At 43.4% G+C, this 25,478-nt stretch overlaps 1 protein-coding gene across 2 annotated transcripts in view; it reads left to right on the top strand.

The window, feature by feature from the left end:
- Positions 1-25,478, top strand: part of ITPR3 (inositol 1,4,5-trisphosphate receptor type 3) — a 356,707-nt gene that overhangs the window by 133,253 nt on the left and 197,976 nt on the right. For both annotated transcript variants that reach the window (XM_075264237.1, XM_075264236.1), the window contains exons 30-37: positions 8,016-8,216; positions 8,950-9,201; positions 11,574-11,699; positions 13,741-13,866; positions 16,315-16,435; positions 16,580-16,767; positions 17,942-18,090; positions 18,282-18,390. In XM_075264237.1, coding sequence (XP_075120338.1) covers positions 8,016-8,216; positions 8,950-9,201; positions 11,574-11,699; positions 13,741-13,866; positions 16,315-16,435; positions 16,580-16,767; positions 17,942-18,090; positions 18,282-18,390 — 1,272 coding nt within the window. The remainder of the gene's footprint in view (positions 1-8,015; positions 8,217-8,949; positions 9,202-11,573; positions 11,700-13,740; positions 13,867-16,314; positions 16,436-16,579; positions 16,768-17,941; positions 18,091-18,281; positions 18,391-25,478) is intronic.

Raw genomic sequence — 25,478 nt, 5'->3', positions numbered from 1 at the left:
ACAACCCGCAGATGAAGTCGCTTGCAGACATTAGTGGGGCATAATTCTGTGTGAAGGGACCACTATGGGACATAATACTGTGTGGAGGGGCCAATATGGAACATTATACTGCTTGCAGGGGCCACTATGGGACATTATACTGTAAGAAGTGGCTGCCATGGAACATTATACTTGGTGAAGGGGCCACTTTGGGACATTATATTCTGTGTGTAAATGGGATGTTTATACTGTGTGGCGGCTAGGAAAGGGGTTGCTATGCCATGCCAGTTTAGGGCGGGTTCACACCTGCCAGTTTGTGTAATCCAGCTGGTTTCCGTCTTCTGCTCTGTGAAACTGGACAGGAGACAGAAACCCGGCGGTCAGTTTTCAAACCCATTCACTTGAATGCAGTACTTTGTGTCCGGTTAAAAAAAAAATGGTTTCCCTGCGGACAGGCGGAAAATGCACACGGGCAGTCACCTTTGCAAACCCATTCAAGTGAATGGGTTTGAAAACTGACCGCCGGGTTTCCGTCTCCTGTCCAGTTTTGAAGACGGAAGACGGAAACTGGCCAGATTACACAAACTGGTCGAAGAGCGCAGGTGTGAACCCACCCTTACTTTGGATCCCAGTCTTTGCTAGTTACGCAACTAAAGAGGTCATCAATTAAATGTTAACAAGGATCTAACATCTTGTGTCGTCAGCCAAATAGCTGCTTGAGGAGACTTCAGCATTTATGCTTAAACGGGTTTTATTAAAGATTTTTCAATATGATACAAAACGAGCAACAAAAATGAAGTCGAGCAACAATGAAGAAGCATAAAAGTCCGCGGGCTGGGAGGCCAAGAAGACCCCCCTCCGCACAAACCAAATATAGCCCAACAAGAAAAGAAAAAAGGGAAAAGGAATAGACAAGAAACAAACAAACAAACACAAGACAAAGACTAAAAGAACCACAACGAAAGCAAAAGAAGGAAAGAAGAAAAGGAGAAGAAAACAGACGGCCATGTCACACACATGCGAAGGCAGTAGAGAAGGCAGACGATTCCTGGAACATAACCCAGGGACGCCAACGAAGTTCAAACTTGGAATAGTCAGGGGAATCTTCCGCCACCAAGGTCTCCATCCGCTGAATAAGAAGGAACTCCTGGAGGAACTCAATCAAGGAGGGAGGGGTAGGGCTGCGCCAGTGTCTTGGGATGACGGTCCTGGCGGCCACAAGAAAGTGCCCCAGGAGGTCCTTCTTAATCTCCGACAGCCTACCAGGGATAACCGACAGAAGTGCCAGCTGAGGAGAGACAGTCACCGAGCGCCCACTGACCCTGGAATACAAAGAAAACACCGCGTCCCAAAAGGGGCGCAGAACGTCACAGTCCCACCATATGTGCAACATAGTACCCCTAGCGGAGCCACAGCGCCAACATAAGTCCGGAACAGCGGGAAAAATCCTATGGAGAAGCACTGGACACCTATACCACCGGGACAGAATCTTATAATTCCTCTCCTGAGCGCTACACGGGAGGGCCAGCTTGTGAGAAAGCAAAAAGGACCGGTCCCAATCCGCAGATGACAAACCCACAGGAAGGTCGGCGTTCCAAGCGGCGACGTAGGGAGGGAGTTCCGCAGTGACATCCGAGAGGAGAACATCATACAGTAGCGAAAGGGCGCGAGGGGGGAGGGTCTGACGCCCAATATAGGATCCTAGGGCTAATGGAGGAGAAGAGAGGCGAGGAGTGAGCGAAAACTGCTTCAGAAAGGACTGGAGTTGAGCGTACTCCAACCACGAGAGGCGCAGGTCAGGATGAGAACTACACAGCTGGGCGAAAGGAAGGAGCGGAGAATCACCCGCCACCTCCTGGAGACAAGTATAATCCACTCGGTCCCAGCAAAGGAACCGGTCAACCGAGCAACCAGGAGGGAACATAGGGTTGTCGAAGAGGGGAGTTAAGGGGCCCGGAACACGGGCCAAGCGGCCAGAAGAACATACCAGATCCCATACTTTCAGAAAATGCGAAGGGAGAACGTAGAGGCCGGGGGATTTAGGACAAAAGTGCGGAGGGATCCATGGCCAAGAGGATAGCGAAGACGAAATCAGATCGAATTCGATGGAAACCCACTGCTTATCATGGCGATGGAACTGCCAATCGAACAGACGAAGCAAAACCGAGGCACGATAGTAGGCGCACATCCGGGAGACCAACGCCACCCCTATATTTACGCCGGACAAGAGTACTGAACCCAAGTCTGCTCCGAGAGGAACCCCACACAAACTTCCCAAACAATGACTGCACCCTGGCTAAGAAAACGCGTGGGAGAGGGATGGGCAAGGCCTGGAATAGGTACAGGAACCGAGGGAGGACATCCATCTTAAGGGCATGAATGCAGCTAAACCAAGAGGGGAGACGAGCTCCATAAGAACGTAGATCAGAGGTAATAGTATCCAAAAGCGGGAGATAATTAAGTTGGAACAGGGAAGCAGGATCAGGAGAAATACGGATCCCCAAGTATTTGAAGGAGGAGGATTGCCACCGAAACGGAAAAGACCGAGTCAGGAACTCAGCCTCAGAAGGGGGAAGTGAGACATTAAGAGCCTCACTCTTAGATAAATTGACCTTAAAATTGCTAAGGGCACCAAAGCGGGAGAATTCGCGTAAGACAGCCGGAAACGAAACCCGTGGTTCAGAGACATACAGCAGAAGATCGTCCGCATATAGCACCGCCTTAACCATACGGGATCCCAACTGTATACCGTGGACATCGTGGCAACGACGCAACGCCACCGCCAGATGCTCCATCACCAAAGCAAAGAGCAAAGGCGAGAGGGGGCAACCTTGGCGGGTACCGTTGCGGACCGGAAAGAAATCCGAGATCACTCCGTTCACCCGGACCCGCGCCGACGCATTCCCATAAAGAGCCAAAATCTTGCCCAGGAAACCGGAGCCAACCCTGATCTGTGCAAGGGTCTCCCGAAGAAAACCCCAATGAATGCGATCGAACGCCTTCTCGGCATCGATCGAGAGCAAACAAAGAGGAACCTTAGAGGAGCGGGCTATAGAGATGGCCAGAACAGTTTTGCAAACGTTATCACGCGCTTCCCGACCCGGAATGAAGCCGACCTGATCTCTATGAACCAAAGCGGGCATGAAGGAAGAGAGGCGATTCGCCAACAATTTCGCATATAATTTCACATCAATATTGATTAAGGAAATAGGCCGGTAACTCCCCGGGCATACAGGATCCTTACCAGGCTTAGGAAGCACAGTGATCAGAGCAGACAAGGATTGCGCAGAGAACGGAGACGAATCCCCCACACTATTAAACACCCGCGCCAGATCCGGGGAAAGGAGGGAACTGAAACATTTATAAAAGCGAGCAGAGAACCCGTCCGGTCCCGGCGCTTTACCCGCAGGTGTAGACTGGATTACCACGGTGACTTCCTCCAACGTAAATGGCGACTCAAGGGCTTCCGCGTCAGAGCAAGAAAGAGAGGGAAGAGCAGTGTCGGCTACATACTGAGACTTCAGCATTTATGTGAGCCTTTTCAGTAGTTATCAGACACAGCACCGTACATTTGTGCAGTGGCAGTACTTGGTTTCGCAGCTCAACCCATTCACTTGAATGCGAATCAGCCTCAACCAGGCCAAGCAACATCTGGTCATCAATCTAAAAGTCCAGCAAAAACCCCTTTAAGCTAGGTCAGCGTCTTGCATTGCACTGATGATGCTATTTGCATTCAACAGTATTTGTCAAACATATAATTTCACCTGTGATAATGCATAATAGTTTGAAGTCACAATCTGTGTTTTTTCTAAAGTAAATATCAGTAACTAACAATCATCCATTATATTTCTGTCTGCATTGCTTATCACATACTACTCTAGATACATTGCTGTAAGATAAGCATAGTAATTTGTGTAACAAGCGTAGATAGCAATGTAATGTCAGTAGCTCTGTAATGTCAGAAGGGTGGTGTCAAGCAAATATCCAATCAGTGGTAGCCAGTGTCACAGCTCAGAATCACACACACCTTGCCTCCTTTGGCCTGACACTGCCTATCTGACAGCAAATATAAAAAGAAGTAAAAAAAACTTGATAGTCTTCAGTAGTTGATACCTTTTTAATGGCTAACTAATAATGATGACCGATTACAACTAGAGATGAGCGAACACTGTTCGGATCAGCCGATCTGAACAGCACGCACCCATAGAAATGAATGGAAGCACCTGTGTCGCCGGCCGCTGGCAAAGTCAGCATCACAGGTGCTTCCATTCATTTCTATGGGTGCATGCTGTTCAGATCGGCTGATCCGAACAGTGTTCGCTCATCTCTAATTACAACGTTTCGGAACTCTAGGCTCCTTTCTCAAGTAAATTTAAAAACCATTTCTAAATGATAGCATAGGGATAGAATTCTAGGGAGGAAGAGGGTTATTAGTAATTGGTAGAAACAATGTAAGAACAATGTAAACAATTCCAGGTTCTTATCAGTTCTCAAGGTCTCAGGTCAGTGATTTCTGTAAGATGCCATAAACCCATGTGACGGATTTAACCCCTTCTCCAGTGTTTGAAGCAGGGTCATAAGTTTATACTCATAAATCCGTCGCTCTTTCTTTGATTTAAAATTCCCTCTTAAAACCAAAATTTTCATGTGATTGGTGATATTATGATCCTCATTGCAGAAATGTTTTGATACGGGAAGGTATCAACTACTGAAGACTATCAAGTTTGTTTTTTTTTAATATTTCCTACCCACTGGCTAACACGGTACGAGAACAAACATTTTCCTTATCTGACAGCATTGATTTATTTGGAACGTTTAGACCTAGAGACAAAGTTCCAACTGTACCAGAATCAATGGAGCAGCAGCTATTAAATGATGTAAACAGCTGGACTTGTTGGAGGTGGTGAAAGGTCCTCTTTAAATACTGGTAATTTAAAAATGTATGTTTGTCAATGGGACTGCTGGCCTTTTATGCTTCATGGCTTCTTATCTCAGCTAAATTCTTGCCTCTATCTTCACTCCATTAACTGTGATATAAATAGATATGTGTAAAAAAAAGAAAAAAAGAAAAAAAGAGATAAATATATATATTTCTGCAAGACTAAGAAGTTAAAGTCTTGGAACTATTATCACAGGATGGATAGGCATGTTATACAAATGATAAAAAAGTGTAACATAATGGGCTGGGATGGCAGGTAAGTACAGAGATGCTGTAATCAGTGATGCACATTTAAGCCACACAGGCCTCTCACAGTAACACAGGCAACATGTGACATGGCATTGTCCTATTGAAAATCAGTTCCTGGGACACTTTGGAGAAATGGGTGCACCACCATTTCCACAACATAATCAATGTAAGGGTCGGTTCACGTGGACATGGACCCCATAGACTATAATTGGGTCCGTGTGCTTGCCGTGCACTGCCCGCACGAACATTATAGTCTGTGGGGTCCATGTGCTTTTACAGCACAGTGCTTGCAATTGCGATTGTATTCCGTCCGGGGGGACTCCATGCAGACTCTAACCGGACGGAATACATACGCTAATGTGAACCAGGGGTAACACCGAGCTGTTAGAGTACCTGAAATGAAAGAATGATCTTGCTACACCATAATCTTAGTGTCCATGTAGTCTCCTATGGGCGGTACACAGTCGTGTGCAAATAGCCTTAATACGCCTTTTTATGAACGAGTTTCACCAAGTGTTACCTCACTGAGTTTCATGGGTGAATGTCCCAAAGTTGGTTGTGTGAATGTGGGGTACGACAGTGTGTCATACAGCTGTTCTGAGAACTCATTGATTTTAATGTGTCTATTCACGTGGCTGTTTTTTTCAACTGACCATTTTTAATGGCTATTAAAAAAGCTAACAGGCTCTATTTTTGTCCATTTTCACAAACATAACAGTGGGTTGGATCAAAAAAGAAAGAGCAATGGAGTTCATCTGATTTTTTACCAACGGTGACATTGATGCAAAAATGAATGAATTGAACCAACGTGTACGTCCGTTTCACAGCAGATATATCCGTGAAAAACGTCACCGTCATGTGCATAAGGCCTTACTGAACCTTTCAGGCTTTTATTTATTCGAACAAACAACACACCATAGTGCTAAACAAAAGAGCTGTATTGCTATATAGATAACTTAGTGTTAGCCCCTATAGAAAAAAATAAGCCCAATATTAACCGCCGTGGGAATTTTTCGATTTTCATTTTCCGTTTTTGACTTCTCCCCTTCCAAAGCCTATAACTTTTTTATTTTTCTACTCTCAGAGACATATGAGGTCTTAATGATTGCGGGATGAATTTTTCTTCATGATAGTACTATTAATTACTCTGCACAATGTACTGGGAAGCTGGAAAAAAAATCAGAATGGGGTGGATTTGAATAAAAAGTGCATTTGTGCGACTTTCCTACGGGCTTTCATTGTGCAGCCAAAATTACGTCACCTATATTCTATATTTCGGTACGATTCCGAGAATAGCATATGGTTTTATTTACATTTTAACCCCTTAACAAAAATCCAAAACTGTGCCAAATTTTTTTTTTCTAAAAGTCACCATATTCTGACATCCGTAACTTTTTTATACTTTCGTGTACAGGAATAGGGTGTCTTTTTTTGCGGGACCAGGTGTACTTTTAAGTTCTACCATTTTAGGGAATTGCTATTGTTTTGATCACATTTTATTAAAATTTTTATCAGAGGCAAAACAGTGAAAAAAAACAAAATCAGTAGTTTGGCACTTTTGACTTTTTTTTCCCACTATGGCGTTTACCATACGTGAAAAATATTTTTATAGATTTGTAGACCGGGCGTTTTCAGACACAGGGATACCTAATGTGTAGGTGTCTCACAGTATTTAAGTACTTTTATATGTGTTCTAGGAAAATGGGGATTATTTGAATTTTTAATACTTTTTTTTTTTTTGCATTTATTAGACCCCAGGGGGGTCTGATCACTAATGCAATGCATTACAATGATAATGCATTGTAATGCATTGCAAAAATCCGGCATTTTTATTCCAGGCTACATAGAGTAGTACTAGGCTTCACAAGGCTTCCAGTTGTCATAGTAAGAGGAAAATGGTGGCGTCCAGGCGCTGCTAGTAAAATGGCGCCTTTGATCGAGGTGCCAGAGGGGTTAATGCGTATCGCATTGAAAGCAATAGGTAAAAAAGCCTCCCATTGATTTCAATGGGTAGCGCGCGTATGCCGGCACCCATAGAAATCAATGGGATATGGTTTTTACGCGCTCATTCTGAACGTAACTCCATTTAGGCTCCCTAAGCAAGGAATTAAACTGCACATGCCTCCTGCACTGCGGCATATGAGCAGAGGGTGGCGCAGTGACCCGAACAGGGTCACTATTATTATATTCTGTTCAGAACCCCGAATGTAATGATCAGAGAGCCAGGGAAGGTGAGCGAACATAATAACCAGTGTTACTTACCTCTCTTGGAATTTGGTGTGACTATATTGTTTTCGGGCCTCTGTAGTGATGTCACGTGCTCAGGCCGGCACTGTGACGTCATTTCATTGAAGAGGGTTGAAAATGGCAGGGGGGCCTGCCAGAGTACAAGAGTGGTGAGTGTTTTTTATGTTTATCACCTTCCCTGGGCCTCTGATCATTATGCTTTTCAGATCCCAGAGTATAATAATATTTCATGTGTGGTGTACCCCAAAGATTTTGAGTTCTGCTGAACCTGAAATTTTCGCAATATTTTCAGCTAACATCATTGGGGCCACAATGAGACATAATACTGTTTGCAGGGGCCACTATGGGACATAATACTGTGTGGAGGGGTCATTATAGGACATAATGTTGTGTGGAGGGGACACTGTGGGACATTATTGTGAGGGAGCCAGGAAAGGAGGCGCTATACTGTGGGGAGGGGACAAATCAAAAGTACAAAAGTATGCTATGGAACCCAGTCTTTGCTAGTTATGCTCTTGATCATTGTGTTGTTCTTTATAGTCAAAGGGTTGTGATGGGTTGCTAATAATCAGCTCATGTATTTCCTTGTTTTGTTTTTTAGCTCTTAGAGGCTGAGACTATGCAACACATTTTTCTGAATAACTACCAACTTTGTACCGAGATCCATGAGACTGTTCTTCAGCACTTCATCCATTGTTTAGCCACACATGGGAGACATGTGCAATACCTGGACTTTCTGCACACCATCATCAAAGCTGAAGGGAAATATATCAAAAAATGTCAGGACATGATCATGACAGAGGTAAAAAATGCTGCATATTATAGAATTGGTTTTAGCTAAACCAAATGTTGGTCAGGCTAAAATATATTGTATTGTATTGTTTTGTTAATAAACTATAATAGTGAAACATGGAATTGTAGATTTAGGGTACACAAAAAATGCAAAATATCAGGCCAAAAGGTATGTCTTATACCTAACAAGTAGACAACTGTGCATAACAGCAATACACTTTAAGAGGTTGTCCAGGAAAAACATATTTAATATGGGCTAGGGAAGGTAAAAAAAAAAAAATCATACTCACCTGTCCTCAGTGCATCGGTGTTCTCCCAGTGCAGTCCAGTCCTGCTGCTCTGGTGTCTTCTCAAAGGGAAACTGTCACAGTCACGTTTCCGCTGAGGCCAATCAGCTGCCTCAGGAAGACATCACAGGTAGTGACGACACATGCCCTTCACTGAGGTTGCTGTTTGGCCTCAGCGGTCATGTGCAGCGGAGGCAACAACGAACAGGGAGGATCAGTCCGTGCTGGGAGGCACCAGAGCACCAGGAAAAGGTGAGTATGTTTTATTATTATTATTATTATTATTATTTTCACTGCCCCCAGCTGACTTCAACAATAATGTTTTTGCCGGGACAACCCCTGTAAGAATGTTCTTTTCAGTGCGGTAGTTTTAAGTGAATGCACTTTTTTTTGATTGCTGTAAATGACTATTATTGTCTGGCTGACTGTCTAATCAAACCATTTTTTTTTCTTCAGTTGACAAATGCCGGAGATGATGTTGTTGTTTTCTACAATGACAAAACTTCATTTGTATCAATGCTGGAAATGATGGCAGCAGCCCGTGAAGGGGTAGATGAGAACAGTCCGCTTATGTATCACATTTCTCTAGTTGATCTTCTAGCTGCTTGTGCTGAGGGCAAAAATGTCTACACTGAGATCAAATGCACATCTTTGTTACCTCTGGAGGATGTTGTACGTGTGGTTACTCATGAAGACTGCATTACAGAGGTCAGATTTTTTTTTTATTTTCCTGTTTTGGTTAATGCTACCTATTGAAATTAACACTGAACAACCACTGTTTGGGTCTTTTTACATTACATCGATCATGAAGTGCCCCTCTTTTGGGTATTCCTGTGATAACTATAGTGTGTGGGGAAATCTGTCAGTAAGTGTTCGATTGCAATACCTCACAGAGGAAAATAAGCATAACCCTGGAAGGAATGAAATGAAGCTTATCCATCAAAATTCTGTCTAAAATTGTGCCAGAATTAAAACTCCAGTACATAAACTAAAGGTTTGCTCCTATCTTAATATAGAAATACAATACTCTTGCCAATTCTTAAAATGCATCTGAAAAAGGGTTATGGTAAAAAAATGTCCAAGAATACACTGCATAAACTAATAGGCGAATGTGAATTTTAGTCACAAAACCATACCGCAATATAGGCCATTTCTAAACAGTCGTAGAACACTTAATTATTCTTTAAGTACACCAGATTTTCTGTTGCCATGCCACACAATAGAAAATCTTGCATTGATTGTCTGTGTAAATCAGAGCACTCCCCCATTGTGAGATACTCTTTGTACTAGCTCTCCACTGTGGCCAAAAATTAGGATTCAAAAACAGGGTACAGTATACTGTGTGTATAGTATGGTGTATAGAAATAGGTTTTCATATTATCAAGATATGGCAAAGTAAAAGGCTAAAGAGGAACATCTTTCTCATTGAAGCTAATCTTTTTCATTGATATAATCAGGAGATGAAAACAGGCAAGTCAGCCTCGGTAGAGCACACTGGCATTTTTTTTTCATATGATACCATAATTACACTGTGCGTTTAATATCAGTCTGAGGGTACAAATTTAATAATCTTGGTACCCCTATTTGGGCTGCACAATTAATCGTATTAATTTGATTAATTCATAATTTAAAAAAATTGTGACTCTGATTTTGTCAGCCCTGTCTGTGGTCTGAAATATTCATATGCAGGCTCTGCCCTACCTGCTGCAAAGTATGAACAGTTTCTTTACTGTAGTCAATAGCTGTGTGATAGATGAAGAAACCTGCATCAGATATATCTGACATCTCCCTATGCCAGCTTACTGATCTCTTTAACATTCTAAATAATAAAATATAATAATAAATTGTCTTAAAGGGGCTCTATCATTGGAAAAAGTCATTTTTAACTAATCACATAATTCCACATGTAACTTTTGTATGTAAATTACCTCAGTAGTTTTTGAATGAGAACTGTGAGAGAGTGAAGGGTGTGGTCTGGGAAGACAGGTATGTTCCAGCTAGGCAGGTAAAGGGTGTTTGGTAAGGACCCACACCAGGGAGGTCAGCTTACAAATCAAGCTCTGATATTAGTCTGTGTGTGAAGACTAGGAGTGTGGCACCACACTGACAAAGCTGACGAATCCAGACTGAACCTACAAAGCAGCTACTGTGCCACCCGTTGTTGTTGCCGACAAGGCGGGAGTCCGGTAGCCAGGCTCCTGTATAGTCAGAGAGCAGTTTTCTTATGTATAGTTAGTTCTCAGCTGAGAAGGCTTTTGTTTATTTGTGCCTTGCAAAGGCAAGTTATGCACTGCAAGTGAATAAAGACTGAACTTGAGTGCAACCTAGTTTCTGTGTCCCAGTTTCCTGCACTGCTACGAGCATCTACCTGAGCGATTCCCCACAGTCTGTTTTTATTCATATGCTAATCAGCCGTCTCCATGCACCCCGGAAGTCTCATTGTGCACTGTCTCCTCCTCCCTGCTCTCACACAGAGCACACAGCAGGGTGAGGAGAGCTGGCTGACAACTTCCTGTGCACAGAGGAGGATAATTAACATGTGAATAAAAACAGACTTATTCAAGCACTACTGAGGCGATTTACATACAAAAGGTATGTGTGGAATAGCCTTTCTAAAGGTTATGCAAGTATGTGATTAGTTAAAAATGACTTTTGCCAATGATAGAGCCCCTTTAAAGTGATTGGCCCAAGTTTTACTGTTATCATCTAACAGGATAGTGGCTACTACGATGATCAGTGGGAGTCCCAACCATCAAACCCCCACTGATCATCGTACTAACCCTTATGCTGTGGTTAGATGATAACAGTAAAACATGGGCCAAGCACTTTAAGTAACCCCACCATTCAGCATGTCATCCCTTATCCTGTGGGCAGGGAATTAAAATATAACTTGGACAACCCACTGTAAAACAAAATATGCTTTAATGTAATATGTCATTCAATGAATAATTTCTCCTTTTTCCTGAACTACCTCGTTTTCCAGTATTTCTTGTTTCTTTATAATTTGTTTTGTACATTAAATTTAATATAGATTTGTTCATTTGATGCTATTTAACTGTCCTGAAACTTTTGTTTCTAAGGTAAAAATGTCGTATGTGAACTTTGTAAATCACTGTTATGTGGACACAGAGGTGGAAATGAAAGAAATATATACAAGCAATCACATCTGGACCCTTTTTGAAAACTTCATCCTAGACATGGCTCGAGTAAGTATGAGAGAAACCATGTGTGATTCCTAGTTTCCATATATTGTAGGTGTCAATTGTCATTGTAACTGCCAAAAGGAGAGAATTTTAGATACAGTAGTCTTTTTGTTTTTTTACGTAGATTGTGAGCCCCAAATACAGCTCACAAAGTACATTCTTTCCCTATCAGTATGTCTTTGGAATATGGGATGGAAATCCATGCAAACACAGGGAGAACATACAAAATCCTTGCAGATGTTTTTTTTTTTTTTGCCCTTGGCAGGATTTGAACACCAGGACTCCAGTGTTGCAAGGCTGCAGTGCTAACCCTAGATACAGTAGTCTTTAGTATTATTCTATTGCATTTAAGGGTTGAGATATAATACACAAAATACAACAAAGTTCAATACTAACAGTGAGCTGTTACTGTGGCACTGCCCACAAGGGCTTAAAATCTATCAAGGAAGGGTGATAGAGACAGTAGCTAAGTGTAGGAGCTGTTTGGATGATGTTGTGTGAAATGCAGATAAGAGCAGTTAGGAGTAGGAGGTCTTGGGAGGATCAGAGATTATTTGTGTATAGGTAGCGGGAGAGTAGCTAAGAGCTCTTGGGAGCGAACAGAATAGATTTGTCTAGTATTTTGCACAGGAGACCCATGGCCTCTTTCCAAAAATCTTTTACAATAGGACATTCCCATATTATATGCCAAAAGTCAGAGTAGGTAGCAGAACATCAGAGAATCCCTGGATGTGGTAGTCGTCCCATCTTATGCAGACGGCAAGAGTTAAATAACTTTGATTTAGTATATAAACTTATAAATCAGTTTAATATAAGTGGATGGGAAATGGATGATTTTTTAAGGATGGTAGAGCAGTAGCATGTTTTAAGGCAGAAGTAAAAGTACCACTGGTTAGAGATAGATTGAAGAGGTGTGTTAGGGCAGGACTAAAGACTACAGTGAGTTTGGGGATGAGGTGTGACTGAATCGAGTTGAGTGCACAAGTGATGAGGTGGGATTTTGAAAACAGGGTGGAGAGCCTTTGAAACGTGATAATACAGAAGCAGGTTATAAAGGAATAGCACTAGTTGAGTAGAATGGTTTTGAGTAATGTAGGTTTGGGCTTCCTCAGATGGTGTCAATTTTGTTCTTAATATAAAAGGCAGTCTTCAGCTTATATAATGTTGGAGGCGACACAGCGGGGTGGACAAGAAAGTTAAAGGTTATTAAATAACTGGATTTGCAGGATAGGGATGGCATGAGCGTGGTGAAGTAGACCTGTTTTGCAAAAGTGAGTGTATTCTTGAAGTTGAGAACCACCTGCTTATAACTGATGAAGTATTCCTTGGAGTAGCGTTTATTCCAGACATTCTGTTATCCTTGAAGCAAGTCTCATATTTTTGTCTGGGCCATATGCCAGGGTTGTGTATCAATTGGTCAATCTGTGTGTGTGTGTGGGGGGGGGCACAAAGAGTAGGACTGAAGTAATGGTGATGTTATAGAGATCTGTGGCATCATCTGGGTCCTGGAGTGAGGTTATTGCCAGAAATTGGTATAAGAGAGCTCGAGATGCAGAGGTCAAGCCAGTTAAGGCTTGTGAGAAATGAAAAGATCTAATTGGTTACATATGAAACGTGTATTTCATAATGCATTGGAGAGGGGACGGAGCAAGGAAGATTAGTTAAGGGGTTTACAAAAACACAACTATGATTTCTTTATTGTAACCAGGTTCACATACATGTTGTACCACTGCATGATAACCTGTGCACAATAAGATACTCATGTCTGGGTTTCTGACAGGTGCCATACCATAGATAGTTCCTGCTTCATTTATGGTCATATCCATTGGCAGCCAGTTAAGACACAAGACTGTCGCCACTCAGATGGATAGAAAAAATCTTTAAAACTCAATTTTGAATTATTTTATTTGCCAAAAAAATTTATATTGTTAGTTGTCTATAAATGTATTTATAGTTATGTCCCTGGGAAATCCTTTTAATGTCTTCAGTATAGTCCTGCTAAACTTTACCATACTGTCTACATCACTTTCCCTGTCTTTCACAGGTATGTAATAAGCGTGATAAACGTCTTTCAGATCCTACTTTAGAAAAGTATGTTCTCACTGTGGTTTTGGAGACAATACGATCCTTCTTTAACTCTCCTTTTTCAGAGAACAGCACGTCTCTTCAGGTATGTGACATTCACATCAGAATCCATGTTAATCTTTCAATAGAACTTTGCATTGGTTTCTAAAAATACTTAAAATGTACTTCTGATTATAAAATAGTCCTGTTAAATGAATAATACAAGTGAATATAAGAAACTTTGTAATATATTTTATTAATGATATAACAGAAACTTCAGTACTCTCTCAAGATGCACATAAGAACATTACAAAATATCATGTGTCATCCAAGAAAGAGTACAGCATAGAAGTGTAATTGTGCTCAGAATTGTGATGATGTAATTGTGAAGGTTTATGGAGAAACAAAGAATAGAGATAAGCGAGTACTGTTCGGATCAGCCGATCCGAACAGCACGCTACATAGAAATGAATGGATGCACCTGGTTCTTCCACTTTGACGGCGGCCGGCCGCTTAACCCCCCGCGTGCCGGCTACGTCCATTCATTTCTATCGCTCATCTCTGATAAAGAACAAAATGTAAAAAGTAGAGAGAAAATTAGGAGCTACAAAAAAGAGTATAAATAAAAATAAAGTCTACATTGGTGGTGAGGGGATTAATCATACTAAAGGGGTAAGAAAAGGAAATAAATCCAATACAGGATGTATAAGGAGGACACAGAGCTCTCAAAGAGGACCTTTCATGTCTTCATGAAAGTGTGGTTTTATACTGTATATTGCTATAAAGCCTGAATTCCCGAGTGGTCATGAGTGGATTCCCTGAAACCCATGCGCAAATGTGAACCGGGCCTAACAACCAGCTACATCCTCCTCCTATTCCTCCCTTCCCTCTTCATACATTACTGTGTGTGAGACTGGATTTGGCTATGGGTGCTATAGGAGATAAGAGACTGAGTTAAGGCAAGAAAAAGGAAAACAACCTGATAAGTGGAAAACAAACAATATTTTTAATAAATGTATTAGATGTATTACAACATTTTTGATATACACTTGTATCATCAACCCCTTTAACTTTCAGCGCTGTACATCACACTGAAAATATAGTTAACACTCAGCGCCGTGTTAGTATGGTGCTGTAACGCTGTGGCTTAACCCCCTGGAGGATCGCACATCCCACGTCGTCCCTTGGACCCCCTGCAATTTATATCACGGGTTCTGAAGGTTTGCTATGCCAACCAGGAGGCCGGGCTATGGCCTCCTGACTGCCTATGCGTAGTTCTAATGGGAACTGTGTACGATGTTCCGCAATACTATGTATTGCAGAACGTTGCAAAGGAGATCTGAGATCCCAGCTTCAAGTCCCCTTGTGGGACATGTAAAAAGTGAAAAAAAGATGCAAAAATAATAAAAAACACACAAAAATAAACAAATAATAAAACGTTAAAAAAAAAACACCATTTATAATTAAAAATATATAGTGTAAATGAAAATAAATAAACAAACATGTTAGGTATCCATACATGCATATAGGTCCCCACTATCCAAAAATAACTGTGTCCATCAGTTATTAGATATATCAAACTGAAATGGCTGTTGCAAATACCAAAATATTTAGAACTAAAAATGATTAAGATTAATAGGGGTGCCCAAACTTTTTCATAGGACTGTAGCTTTAACCTTGCTCGGGAGCCAGGTAACCACCATAGCCGCCGGATATCTACTGTTTTATACAGTAGACACGCAGCACTACTGTGTATGATTGGTGCCTGCACCAGTCACACACATTAACCCTTCCAGTGCCTCGATCAAAGCTGACCGAGGCGCCATTTTCCCGGCGGCACGTAGGCACTGTCATTTTTCCTGTGATTGCCGGCACTTGGAGTAATCTCCTGGGCCAGCGTCATGTTGCCATGAGAGCCAGGAGACTTGCCCATTTTGGGGAATTACTATTGCTTTGAGCGCTTTTTATTCAAATTTTAATCAGAGGCAAAATGGTGGTTTGGCACTTTTGACCTTTTCTCCTGCTACAGCATAGCCTGCAAAAGAAGAGGTGGTATTTTGCAATGCATTGCAATACATTAGCATTGTAATGCATTGTATTAGTGATCAGACCCCCTGGGGTTCAAGACCCCCAAGGGGGTCTAACAAATGCAAAAAAAGTTTAAAATAAAGTTAAAAAAAATATTAAAAGAAATTAAAAATATTAAAAGTTCACATCAACCCCCTTTCCCTAGGACACATATAAAAGTACTGAAATACTGTGAAAACACATACACATTAGGTATCACTGTGTGAAATCGTCCGCTCTACAAATCTATATAAATATTTTTCCCATACGGTAAACGCCGTGAAACAGAAGAAAAATGTGATGTGTCATATGGGGACCCTATGATCAGTAGAGTGTAGACGTATTTAATATATTGTTTCTATTATGTAACAGATGTTTTGTAAAATGCAAGTTACCTTATAAAATCTGACAGATATATTTGTAGATATATTTATATTTATATGTATTATAAAATTATGCTTGTGCTAATCAACTTACTGTTTTTAAGACTCATCAAACAATAGTCGTCCAGCTTCTACAGTCAACTACTCGGCTCCTTGAGTGTCCTTGGCTTCAGCAGCAGTACAAGGGATCAGTAGAAGCATGCATAAGGGCCTTGGCTGTGGTTGGTAAGAAATTTCACAAACAAGCAACCAAACAAGATATTATATTTAAATAATTGATAATATATTAACATTATGGTAACAGCATGGTATAATGAGTTTATGTGAAAATGCACTCATTTTTTAATTTCTCACAATTTTTTTTTTTAGCAAAGAGTCGAAACATTTCACTTCCTATGGACTTAGATTCACACGTTAGTTCTTTGCTGAACAGTTCCTCAAGTTCGCTTCAAAGAAATCAGCCTACCTACAAACAATCTACATCATCAAGAACTTTCGCTCGTGGTCCTGCCACACAGAATCAATGGGACTACAAGAATATTGTAGAGAAGCTGCAGGTCAGTAGGTGCAAAAGAAAGGATGGGTTGTCTAATTTTCTGTAAGGAAAGATTGTATGGCCGTTTATATGTTGTCACAGACAAACTGATATTTAAAGGAACACTTAAGTAAAGTAAGCTGGAGATAATCTTGCTACCACTGTCTACACCATTTTATGCATGTTCATGAAACATACAGTCTTGTAGAAATCCTATACACAGAGGTTAATCTTCTGCCGTTCTGCTCCATCTTTTGCTGAAGACTGACGGGACACAGCAGTGCAATATCTAACGCTTGTCATTACAGTTTGAACCACAAGGGAACAGTTTGCCTCACAGCATATAAAGAATATCAGGAGCTTGGTCTGATCAGCAGGGTGTATATCAATAGCAGACACTGGATAATCCCTTTAAGCCTTTCAATGGACAGTGATAAAAAGAAGAAGGGACATAACTAAACTACATTTTTTATGTATTTCTTTGTTTTAATTGTAATATGAGACTAAATAGGAAAAAATGAGAGGTACTGTGTAATGACAGTGTTACCTGTGTCTGGATGGTGAATAAGGAGACTCTGGAAGCTGTTCAGGGTCGTTCACTTATCAAACAATACTCTCTACTGGTGGTCTTTCAGGGTAATTCAGAGCCAGTTTGTTCTGTTTGTGCCCTCACGTAACCATTGCACTCAACACACCTGATATCACTTACATATCTGAGACACAACTGCTTAGGCTTGCAGTCACCTGACATTTCTATTTGGATGCATAATTTTTTTTTGCATATAGGAAAATTGTATAACTTTTCACAATACAAACAATAATGTATTTGTTGAACAGTTTAATTGAGTAAGTAGTTATTGGAGTAAGTACTGCAATATTGTGTGCATTTTCTGTTTAATGTTGCTTTAAATAGCATATTTTGATGATACAAGTAGTATTTCCTACCATCATGGCTTACTTTCCCACATTAATGCTCTGGCAATCAGTACTTTTATGGAATGAAAAACAATTTTGGCAGTTAGGGAAGGTAGAAGTTGAAATGAATTATGTAGTTGAAATAAGTAGCACACTAAGAGTCAGTAAGAAATGTTATAAATTTACATAAGTGTGTGGGGTGTTCAAGACACTATACTTTGCATGAGAAGCAAAAATCATGCATTATCTCTACTGTACTGACCTCGTTCTTTTGTCTTCAGGATATTATAAATGTACTAGAGGAACAGCTGAAACCTCTCGTAGAAGCAGAACAGTCTGTTCTGGTAGATGTTCTCCATCACCCTGAATTACTCTTTGCTGAAGGAACTGACCCACGTTCACGGTGTGAGACTGGGGGCTTCATTTCAAAGTAAGAACTTTTAGAATCTGGACTACACTTAGATAAGGAAATATTGTGTATCACAACACAATCACATACTTACTGACAGTAGATGTTTAGTGAATCAATTTTACAGGAGCAGACTTTGTAAATATATTATTGTAGATTTTAGCTGTATAATTATTGAACAATGCAATTAGTTTCTTTTCTTTTTTTTTCAGACTTATTCAGCACACTAAAAATCTTATGTCTAGTGAAGAAAAGCTCTGTATAAAAGTTTTACGGACATTACAGCAAATGTTAGTTAAGAAAAATAACTATGAAGACCGGGTAAGTTGAAATGACTCATCTTTCCCCATATTTTAGTATGGTTTGTATTGTGAAATAAAGAGACACAACTGGTCTAATATTTGCTATTAACTTAAGATTCAGAAATTAATATTTTAGGGAAATTAAATAGCATTTAGGCTATATGAGGGCAAAATATTTCAGTGGGAACAAGCATATCATTTAAAATATGGAATACCTATGATGGCGTATCATGCTTAGGTAATGATTGAGGCCTTATTCACATGAAAAACAGCCTTGTGACATCCATTTTTTGAACGACCATCACATGGCTGTTTTAAAACCCATGAACGTTTGTAGGTATATTTACTTCTCTTTTATCTGACAGTGAAAACGGTCTGTTAAAAAAACTGACATGTACTATATATGTCTGTTTGCTAGTTAAAGCGGAAATGTAAATATACCCTTAGACTTTTACGGATTTATGGCATGTTACACCACACAACAAAAAAAAACTTTCCGTGGATATCTTAGTATACAATAATCGATCTTAGTCAATTTGAACATGCTAATTTTGAATATTCAAACCGTTTTTCTCTATCACCCTCCATACTTGAAATATCGATGATCTTAAATTTTATATTTCAATTAATTACTTCAAAACATAAGAAATGTAATTTTTGCACAAAAACTTGTATTTTAAAAGTTATTGCTACATGAATTTTAAACATAAACATGAACATGGCTATAGCTACTGAAATTATATATAACATACATAATTATTAGAGATGAGCGAACACTAAAATGTTCGAGGTTCGAAATTCGATTCGAACAGCCGCTCAATGTTCGTGTGTTCGAACGGGTTTCGAACCCCATTATAGTCTATGGGGAACAGATACTCGTTAAGGGGGAAACCCAAATCCGTGTCTGGAGGGTCACCAAGTCCACTATGACACCCCAGGAAATGATGCCAACACCTCTGGAATGACACTGGGACAGCAGGGGAAGCATGCCTGGGGGCATCTAACACACCAAAGACCCTCTATTACCCCAACATCACTGCCTAACAACTACACACTTTCCACATTCAAAAAAACCTCTATCAAAGTGGGAAAATACCTGGAAACCTTCTTTACTCCCCAAATGGATGGACACAAACCCCAATTTAAGCTCAACAAACAGTAACAACCACCCCTTTAAATCACGTTCCCCATGACAACCACAAATGGAATAGGCAATGGGAATTCCAAAAGCCCTCACCCTTAACTGTCATTTTGAGTGTGTGTGTGTGTGTGTGTGTGTGTGTGTGTGATGTGGTAAGACCTTCCAAAATTCACTTTTCTAGCCCTTAACATGAGCCCTTCCAAACAAAGTTACATGACCTTAAGCTGAGCTACCAGCAGAGATTGAGGCCCTTGGCATGAGTAGAGCCTTGCACCAGCAGTGTTTTTGGCACTTAGGGTGAGTTGAGCCTTGTACCAGCGTGTGTCCCTTAACATCAGGCGGGCCCTAAGTTCTGCGCTTTGCACAAAAGTTCCACATTAACTAGGCTGAATGGTACAAAGATTAGTAGGCCCGAGAACCAGGAACAGGTCTTGCAATGGCTGTCGGATAACGCTTAAAGCACATTGTCCACCAGCCAGTCAGCCTCTACCTCCTCTTACCCAACAGTCTTGTCCTCCTTCCACCCAAAATTCCCAATCTTCTCAGAACAATAACCCCAACTGTCCCTGCTCCCCAGAGCTGTTCTCCCTTCCTTTGACTGTACCGCAACCTGCCCCTCCATTTCGCGATTCCACGGACCTAACAGACGAGTATCTGTGTCCAGATGCTCAAACACTAGAGTCTCCTCCATTCCATCTCCGGTCGATTTGGTGGCGGATGACCAGCAACCCACCCTCATCGACGACGATGAGACGCAGTTGCTGTCAGGGCAGCCAGTTGACATGCGCATTGTGCAGGAGGAGGAGGCGAGACAGGAGTTGGAAGAGGAGGTGGTGGACGACGAGGACACCGACCCCACCTGGACAAGGCAGATGTCAAGCTGGGAAAGTAGTGTGGATGTTGAGGCAGGTGCAGCACCAAAAAGGGTAGCTAGAGGCAGAGACATGTCCAGAGGCAGAGGTCAGCTGCTTTGCCGAAGCCAGGCCAGACCCGGAATGTCCGAAGATGTTCCCTTTTGTACCCAGCCCAGAAAAACTCCCCCATCGAGGGCACGTTTCTTGAAGGTGTAGAGTTTTTTCAAGGAATGCGCCGAGGACAGATATAGTGTCGTCTACACAATTTGCCTCTCGAAATCGAGTAGGGGCCCTGAGAAGAGCAACCTGTCCACCACTTCAATGCACCGTCATTTGGAATCCAAGCAATGGAATCAGTGGCAGGCAGCAACGGCAGGACAAACGTCGCCCGCCGTTCATGCCACTGCCTCTGCTCACAGTGCTGACGATGCACTCCAGAGGACGAGCCAGGACATCACTTCATCTGCCTCCGCCACTTTGTTGACTTCTCCCTCATCCTCCCCTGTTTCTGTCTTATCTCCTTCTCCTGCACCATCAAAGGCACCATCAGGCGCTTCTTTACAACAACCCACCATCTCTCAGACATTGGAGCGCCGGCAGAAATACACCGCTAACCACCCACCCACGCAAGCCTAGAACGCCAACATCGCTAAACTGCTGGCCCAGGAGAGGTTGGCGTTCCGGCTTGTTGAAACTCCCGCCTTCCCGGACCTGATGGCAACTGTGGCACCTCACTATGCCGTCCCTAGCCGTCTCAACTTCTCCCGGTGTGGCGTCCCCGCCTTGCACCAGCACGTGTCACTCAACATCAGGTGGGCCCTTAGTTCCGCGCTTTGCTGCAAGGTCCACTTGACCACCGACACTTGGACAAGCGCCTGTGGTCAGGGATGCTGCAGTGCTTATCTTTAATGACAGGCAGGGTGAATGTGGTGGAGTCTGTTCCCCGGGTGCAAACTGGGGTGGCCTATCTCCTCTCCCAGGCCAAAATTCATGGCAGGAGTAGACTGAAACCCTACGACGCTGCAACCTCCACCACAGCTACTAGCGGCAAACGCTAAAACACTGGTGTGGGGAGACGTCAGCAGGCGGTGCTGAAGCTCATCAGCTTGGGGGACAGACAGCACAGTGCCTCCGAGGTCAGGGATGCCATCCTGGCTGAGATGGCATTTTTTTTTCCCTGCTACACCTGGGGCCTGGCATTTTTACGCCTGTGATAATGGCTGGAACCTGGTAGCGGCTCTGGAGCTTGCCAGCCTCCAACACGTTCCATGTTTGGCCCACGTCTAACCTAGTGGTGCAAAGTTTTTTAAAAACATACCCAAATGTACCGAAGCTACTGTTGAAAATGCGGCGCTTGTGCGCCCACTTTTGCAAGTGCACAGGAGTCGCTGCTAGCCTAAAAACACTCTAGCAAGGCCTACATCTGTCCAAACACAGGCTGTTGTCCGTCATTCACACACGCTGAAACCCTACAATACCATATCTTGAGCAGGGTGTGTGAGCTGCACAGACCTTTGATGGAGTTCCATCTACAAAACCCAAGGGTTCCTCAAAGTCAGCAACCAAAGTTTCTGCACCATGAGTTTCCAGGGGTGGCAGAGTTATGGCTAGGGGAAGAGGCATGGATAGGGATGATGTCTAGGGGCAAAAGCAGTGTGGATGTGGAGGCAAGCTAAGCAGGAAAAACTGGGGGTACAAGCTAAGGCATGGACTGGGGTGATGTCTAGGGGCAAAAGCAGTGTGGATGTGGAGGCAAGCTAAGCAGGAAAAACTGGGGATACAAGCTAAGGCATGGACTGGGGTGATGTCTAGGGGCAAAAGCAGTGTGGATGTGGAGGCAAGCTAAGCAGGAAAAACTGGGGGTACAAGCTAAGGCATGGACTGGGGTGATGTCTAGGGGCAAAAGCAGTGTGGATGTGGAGGCAAGCTAAGCAGGAAAAACTGGGGGTACAAGCTAAGACATGGACTGGGGTGATGTCTAGGGGCAAAAGCAGTGTGGATGTGGAGGCAAGCTAAGCAGGAAAAACTGGGGGTACAAGCTAAGGCATGGACTGGGGTGATGTCTAGGGGCAAAAGCAGTGTGGATGTGGAGGCAAGCAAAGCAGGGAAAATGGTGGCTAGAGGCAAAGGGATGTCCATAGGCAGCAAGGGCAAAGATGCAAAACTCTCCCGTTTCAAGAATTTTCCTGACTTGTTTCCCCACAAAACATTCCTGGGAGGAGGGCTGAAACACCACCCTCCTCCTCCTCCGCTGTTAGATTTACCCCAGCTACGAGCTGAAAACGCTGCAACACTGGTGTGGGGAGACGTCAGCAGGCTGGGCTGAAGCTCATCAGCTTGGGAGACGGACAGCACACTGCCTCTGAGGTCAGGGATGCCATCCTGGATGAGATGGCAATTTGTTTATCCCCGCTGCCCCTGGGGCCAGGTTTTTTAGCTTGTTGGAGGGCTCTGGAGCTTGCCAGCCTCCAACACGTTCCATGCCTGGCCCACATGTTCAATGTAGTGGTGCAATGATTTTTAAAAACATACCCCAAATTAGCTGAGCTAAGGGTGAAAGTGCGGCACTTGGACACCCACTTTCCCAAGTCTACAGTACCTGGAGCTAGCCGCAATACACTCCAGCAAGGCCTACATCTGCCTGAAGCACCTACTGTTGTGCGAGGTCACCACACGCTCTAACCCTAGATACCGTATGTTCAGCAGGGTGTGTGAGCAGCAGAGACCTTTGATGGAGTACCAGCTACAAAACCCAAGGGTTCCTCAGAGTCAGCTCCCTCACTTTCTGCACCATGAGTTTCCATGGGTGGCAGACTTATGGCTAGAGGCACAGGCATGGATAGGGGTGATGTGTAGGGGCAAAAGCAGTGTGGATGTGGAGGCAAGCTAAGCAGCAAAAACTGGGGGTACAAGCAGCCGGTGACATCATCACTGACAAGCACAGCTGTCTGTCAGCTGACAGGCTGACTTTCACCAAAATGAACAGACAATGGATAGACTCATCATATACATGTCAGTTACATGACAAATTTAGTGCAATTTGCAAGTCCAAGATGGTTTGGAGATCTGCGGAGAGGAATCTCACCACCTCTTGCGGGTGCCATCATTTGGAAGGCAAGCCCTGGGCTCAGTGGGTGAGAGCAAGCGCAGGATAATCGTCGTTTGGCCTGGCGGCCACTGCCTCTTCCACTGTTGACAGGGCTGGCGCTGCAGTCCAGACCAGGAGCCAGGACACCTCCACATCTGCCTCTGACACTTTGGGGAGTTCACCCTTATCCTCACCTTTTCCTGCCATTTCTCCTTTTGCCCGCGCCATCATGCGCCTCTTCCCAGCAACTCCCCATCTCCCAAGCCTTTCATTTCATGCTAAAGTACAGCGCAACCCACCCACATGCCCAAGGCTTCAACGGCCTCATCTCAAGAAATCTGGCCCAGGAGATGTTGGAATCCCGGCTGGGGGACACTCTGCCCTTTTTGGGCAGAGTGTCTACTGCGCCACCGCACTGTGCCGTCCACACCAGCACTTTCCCCCAAACATGAGGCGGTCCCTAAATTCAGCGCTTAGCCCTAAAGTTCCATGTGACCAGTTACGAATGGACAAGTGCATGCGGACAGGGACGCTACCTTTCAATTTGGGCACAGTGGTTGAATGTAGTTGAGGCGTGGACCGGGTCGCAAAATGTGGTGGCCTGACTTGTCTCCCCACACAACATTCCTGGGAGGAGGGCTGAAACACCACCCTCCTCCGCTGTTAAATTGACCCCAGCTACGAGCTGGAAACGCTGCAACACTGGTGTGGGGAGACGTCAGCGGGCCGTGCTGAAGCTCATCAGCTTGGGGGCCAGACAGCACACTGCCTACAAAGTGAGTCATGCCATCCTCGATGAGACGGCAATGTGGTTTTTGCCACTGCACCTGGGCCCAGGCATGTTGTCATGTGTGATAATGGCCGTAACCTGGGATTGGCTCTGTAGCTTGGCAGCCTGCAACATATTCCATGCCTGGGCCACGTTTTTAACTCATTGCTGCTAATCTTTTGAAAAAGGTACCCCAATGTTCCTGAGCTACTGGTGAAAGTGTGGCGCTTGTGCGGATAGTTTTTAAAGTGTATAGTTGCCGCTGCTAGCCTCTATGCACTCCTACAACGCCTGTACCTGCTGGAACAACGGCTGTTGTGCGACGTCTCCACACTGCTGGCACTAAACATATCATGTGTTGAGCAGAGTGTGTGAGCAGCACAGACCTTTGATGTAGTTCCAACTCCAAAACCCTCGAGTTCGTCAAAGTCAACTCCCTCAGTTGCTCAACCATGAGTGGCCATGGGTGGCAGACTTATGTGAAATCCCATCCCATCCATTGCACTGGACACGAAACATTAGCATGCGCTCAGCACAACTTCGGATATGGCAGATGCGTTAAGCAGGGTGCAGGGTACAACACAGACCAGGCCCGAGCACCAGGAACAGGTGTTAGAAATACTGCAGCATCTGCCATTTCCTTCCAATTTTGGGGTTTTGGACCCGCCACCGACTTGTCTGGACCTAAGTGGGGATCATGAGACACAGTTGCCATCAAGGCAAGCTGTGGTCATGTGCGGTTTGCAGTAAGGGGGCAGTGCGCAATTGGAAGAGGAGTTGGTGGATGATGAGGCCACCGACCCCACATGGACAGGGGTGATGTCTAGGGGCTAAAGCAGTGTAGATGTAGAGGGAAGCTAAATCAACAAAAAACCTGGGTAGAAGCAAAGGCATAAACTGGGGTGATGTTTAGGGGTGAAAGCAGAGTAGATGTGGAGGGAAGCTAAGCAGCAAAAACAGTGGGTAGAAGCAAAGGCATGCAAAACTCTACCCTGTTGGAAGACTTATTCCTAGGTCTGGAACACGTTAATGGCCCCCCTGGACAAATTACTGCCACTCAGGGGCCTAGTGTCACCAGGAGGGACAAGTATAGGCGCATGTTGTGGGAATACCTGGCCGACACCAGCTCTGTCCTCTCCGATCCCTCTGTGCTCTACAGCCTAAACTTATTTTCTCATCTTTTTTTCTGAACTGCACATCTCTTGCCTGCTTCCTTTGGGATCTTAGAAATGGTGGTCCACTTCCACAGATGGTA

Source organism: Leptodactylus fuscus, chromosome 2 (assembly GCF_031893055.1).
Source record: "Leptodactylus fuscus isolate aLepFus1 chromosome 2, aLepFus1.hap2, whole genome shotgun sequence".
NCBI classification, from domain to species: domain Eukaryota; kingdom Metazoa; phylum Chordata; class Amphibia; order Anura; family Leptodactylidae; genus Leptodactylus; species Leptodactylus fuscus.
The sequence above is the reverse complement of the archived record's forward strand: the minus strand, read 5'-3'. Positions and strand labels throughout refer to the sequence as shown.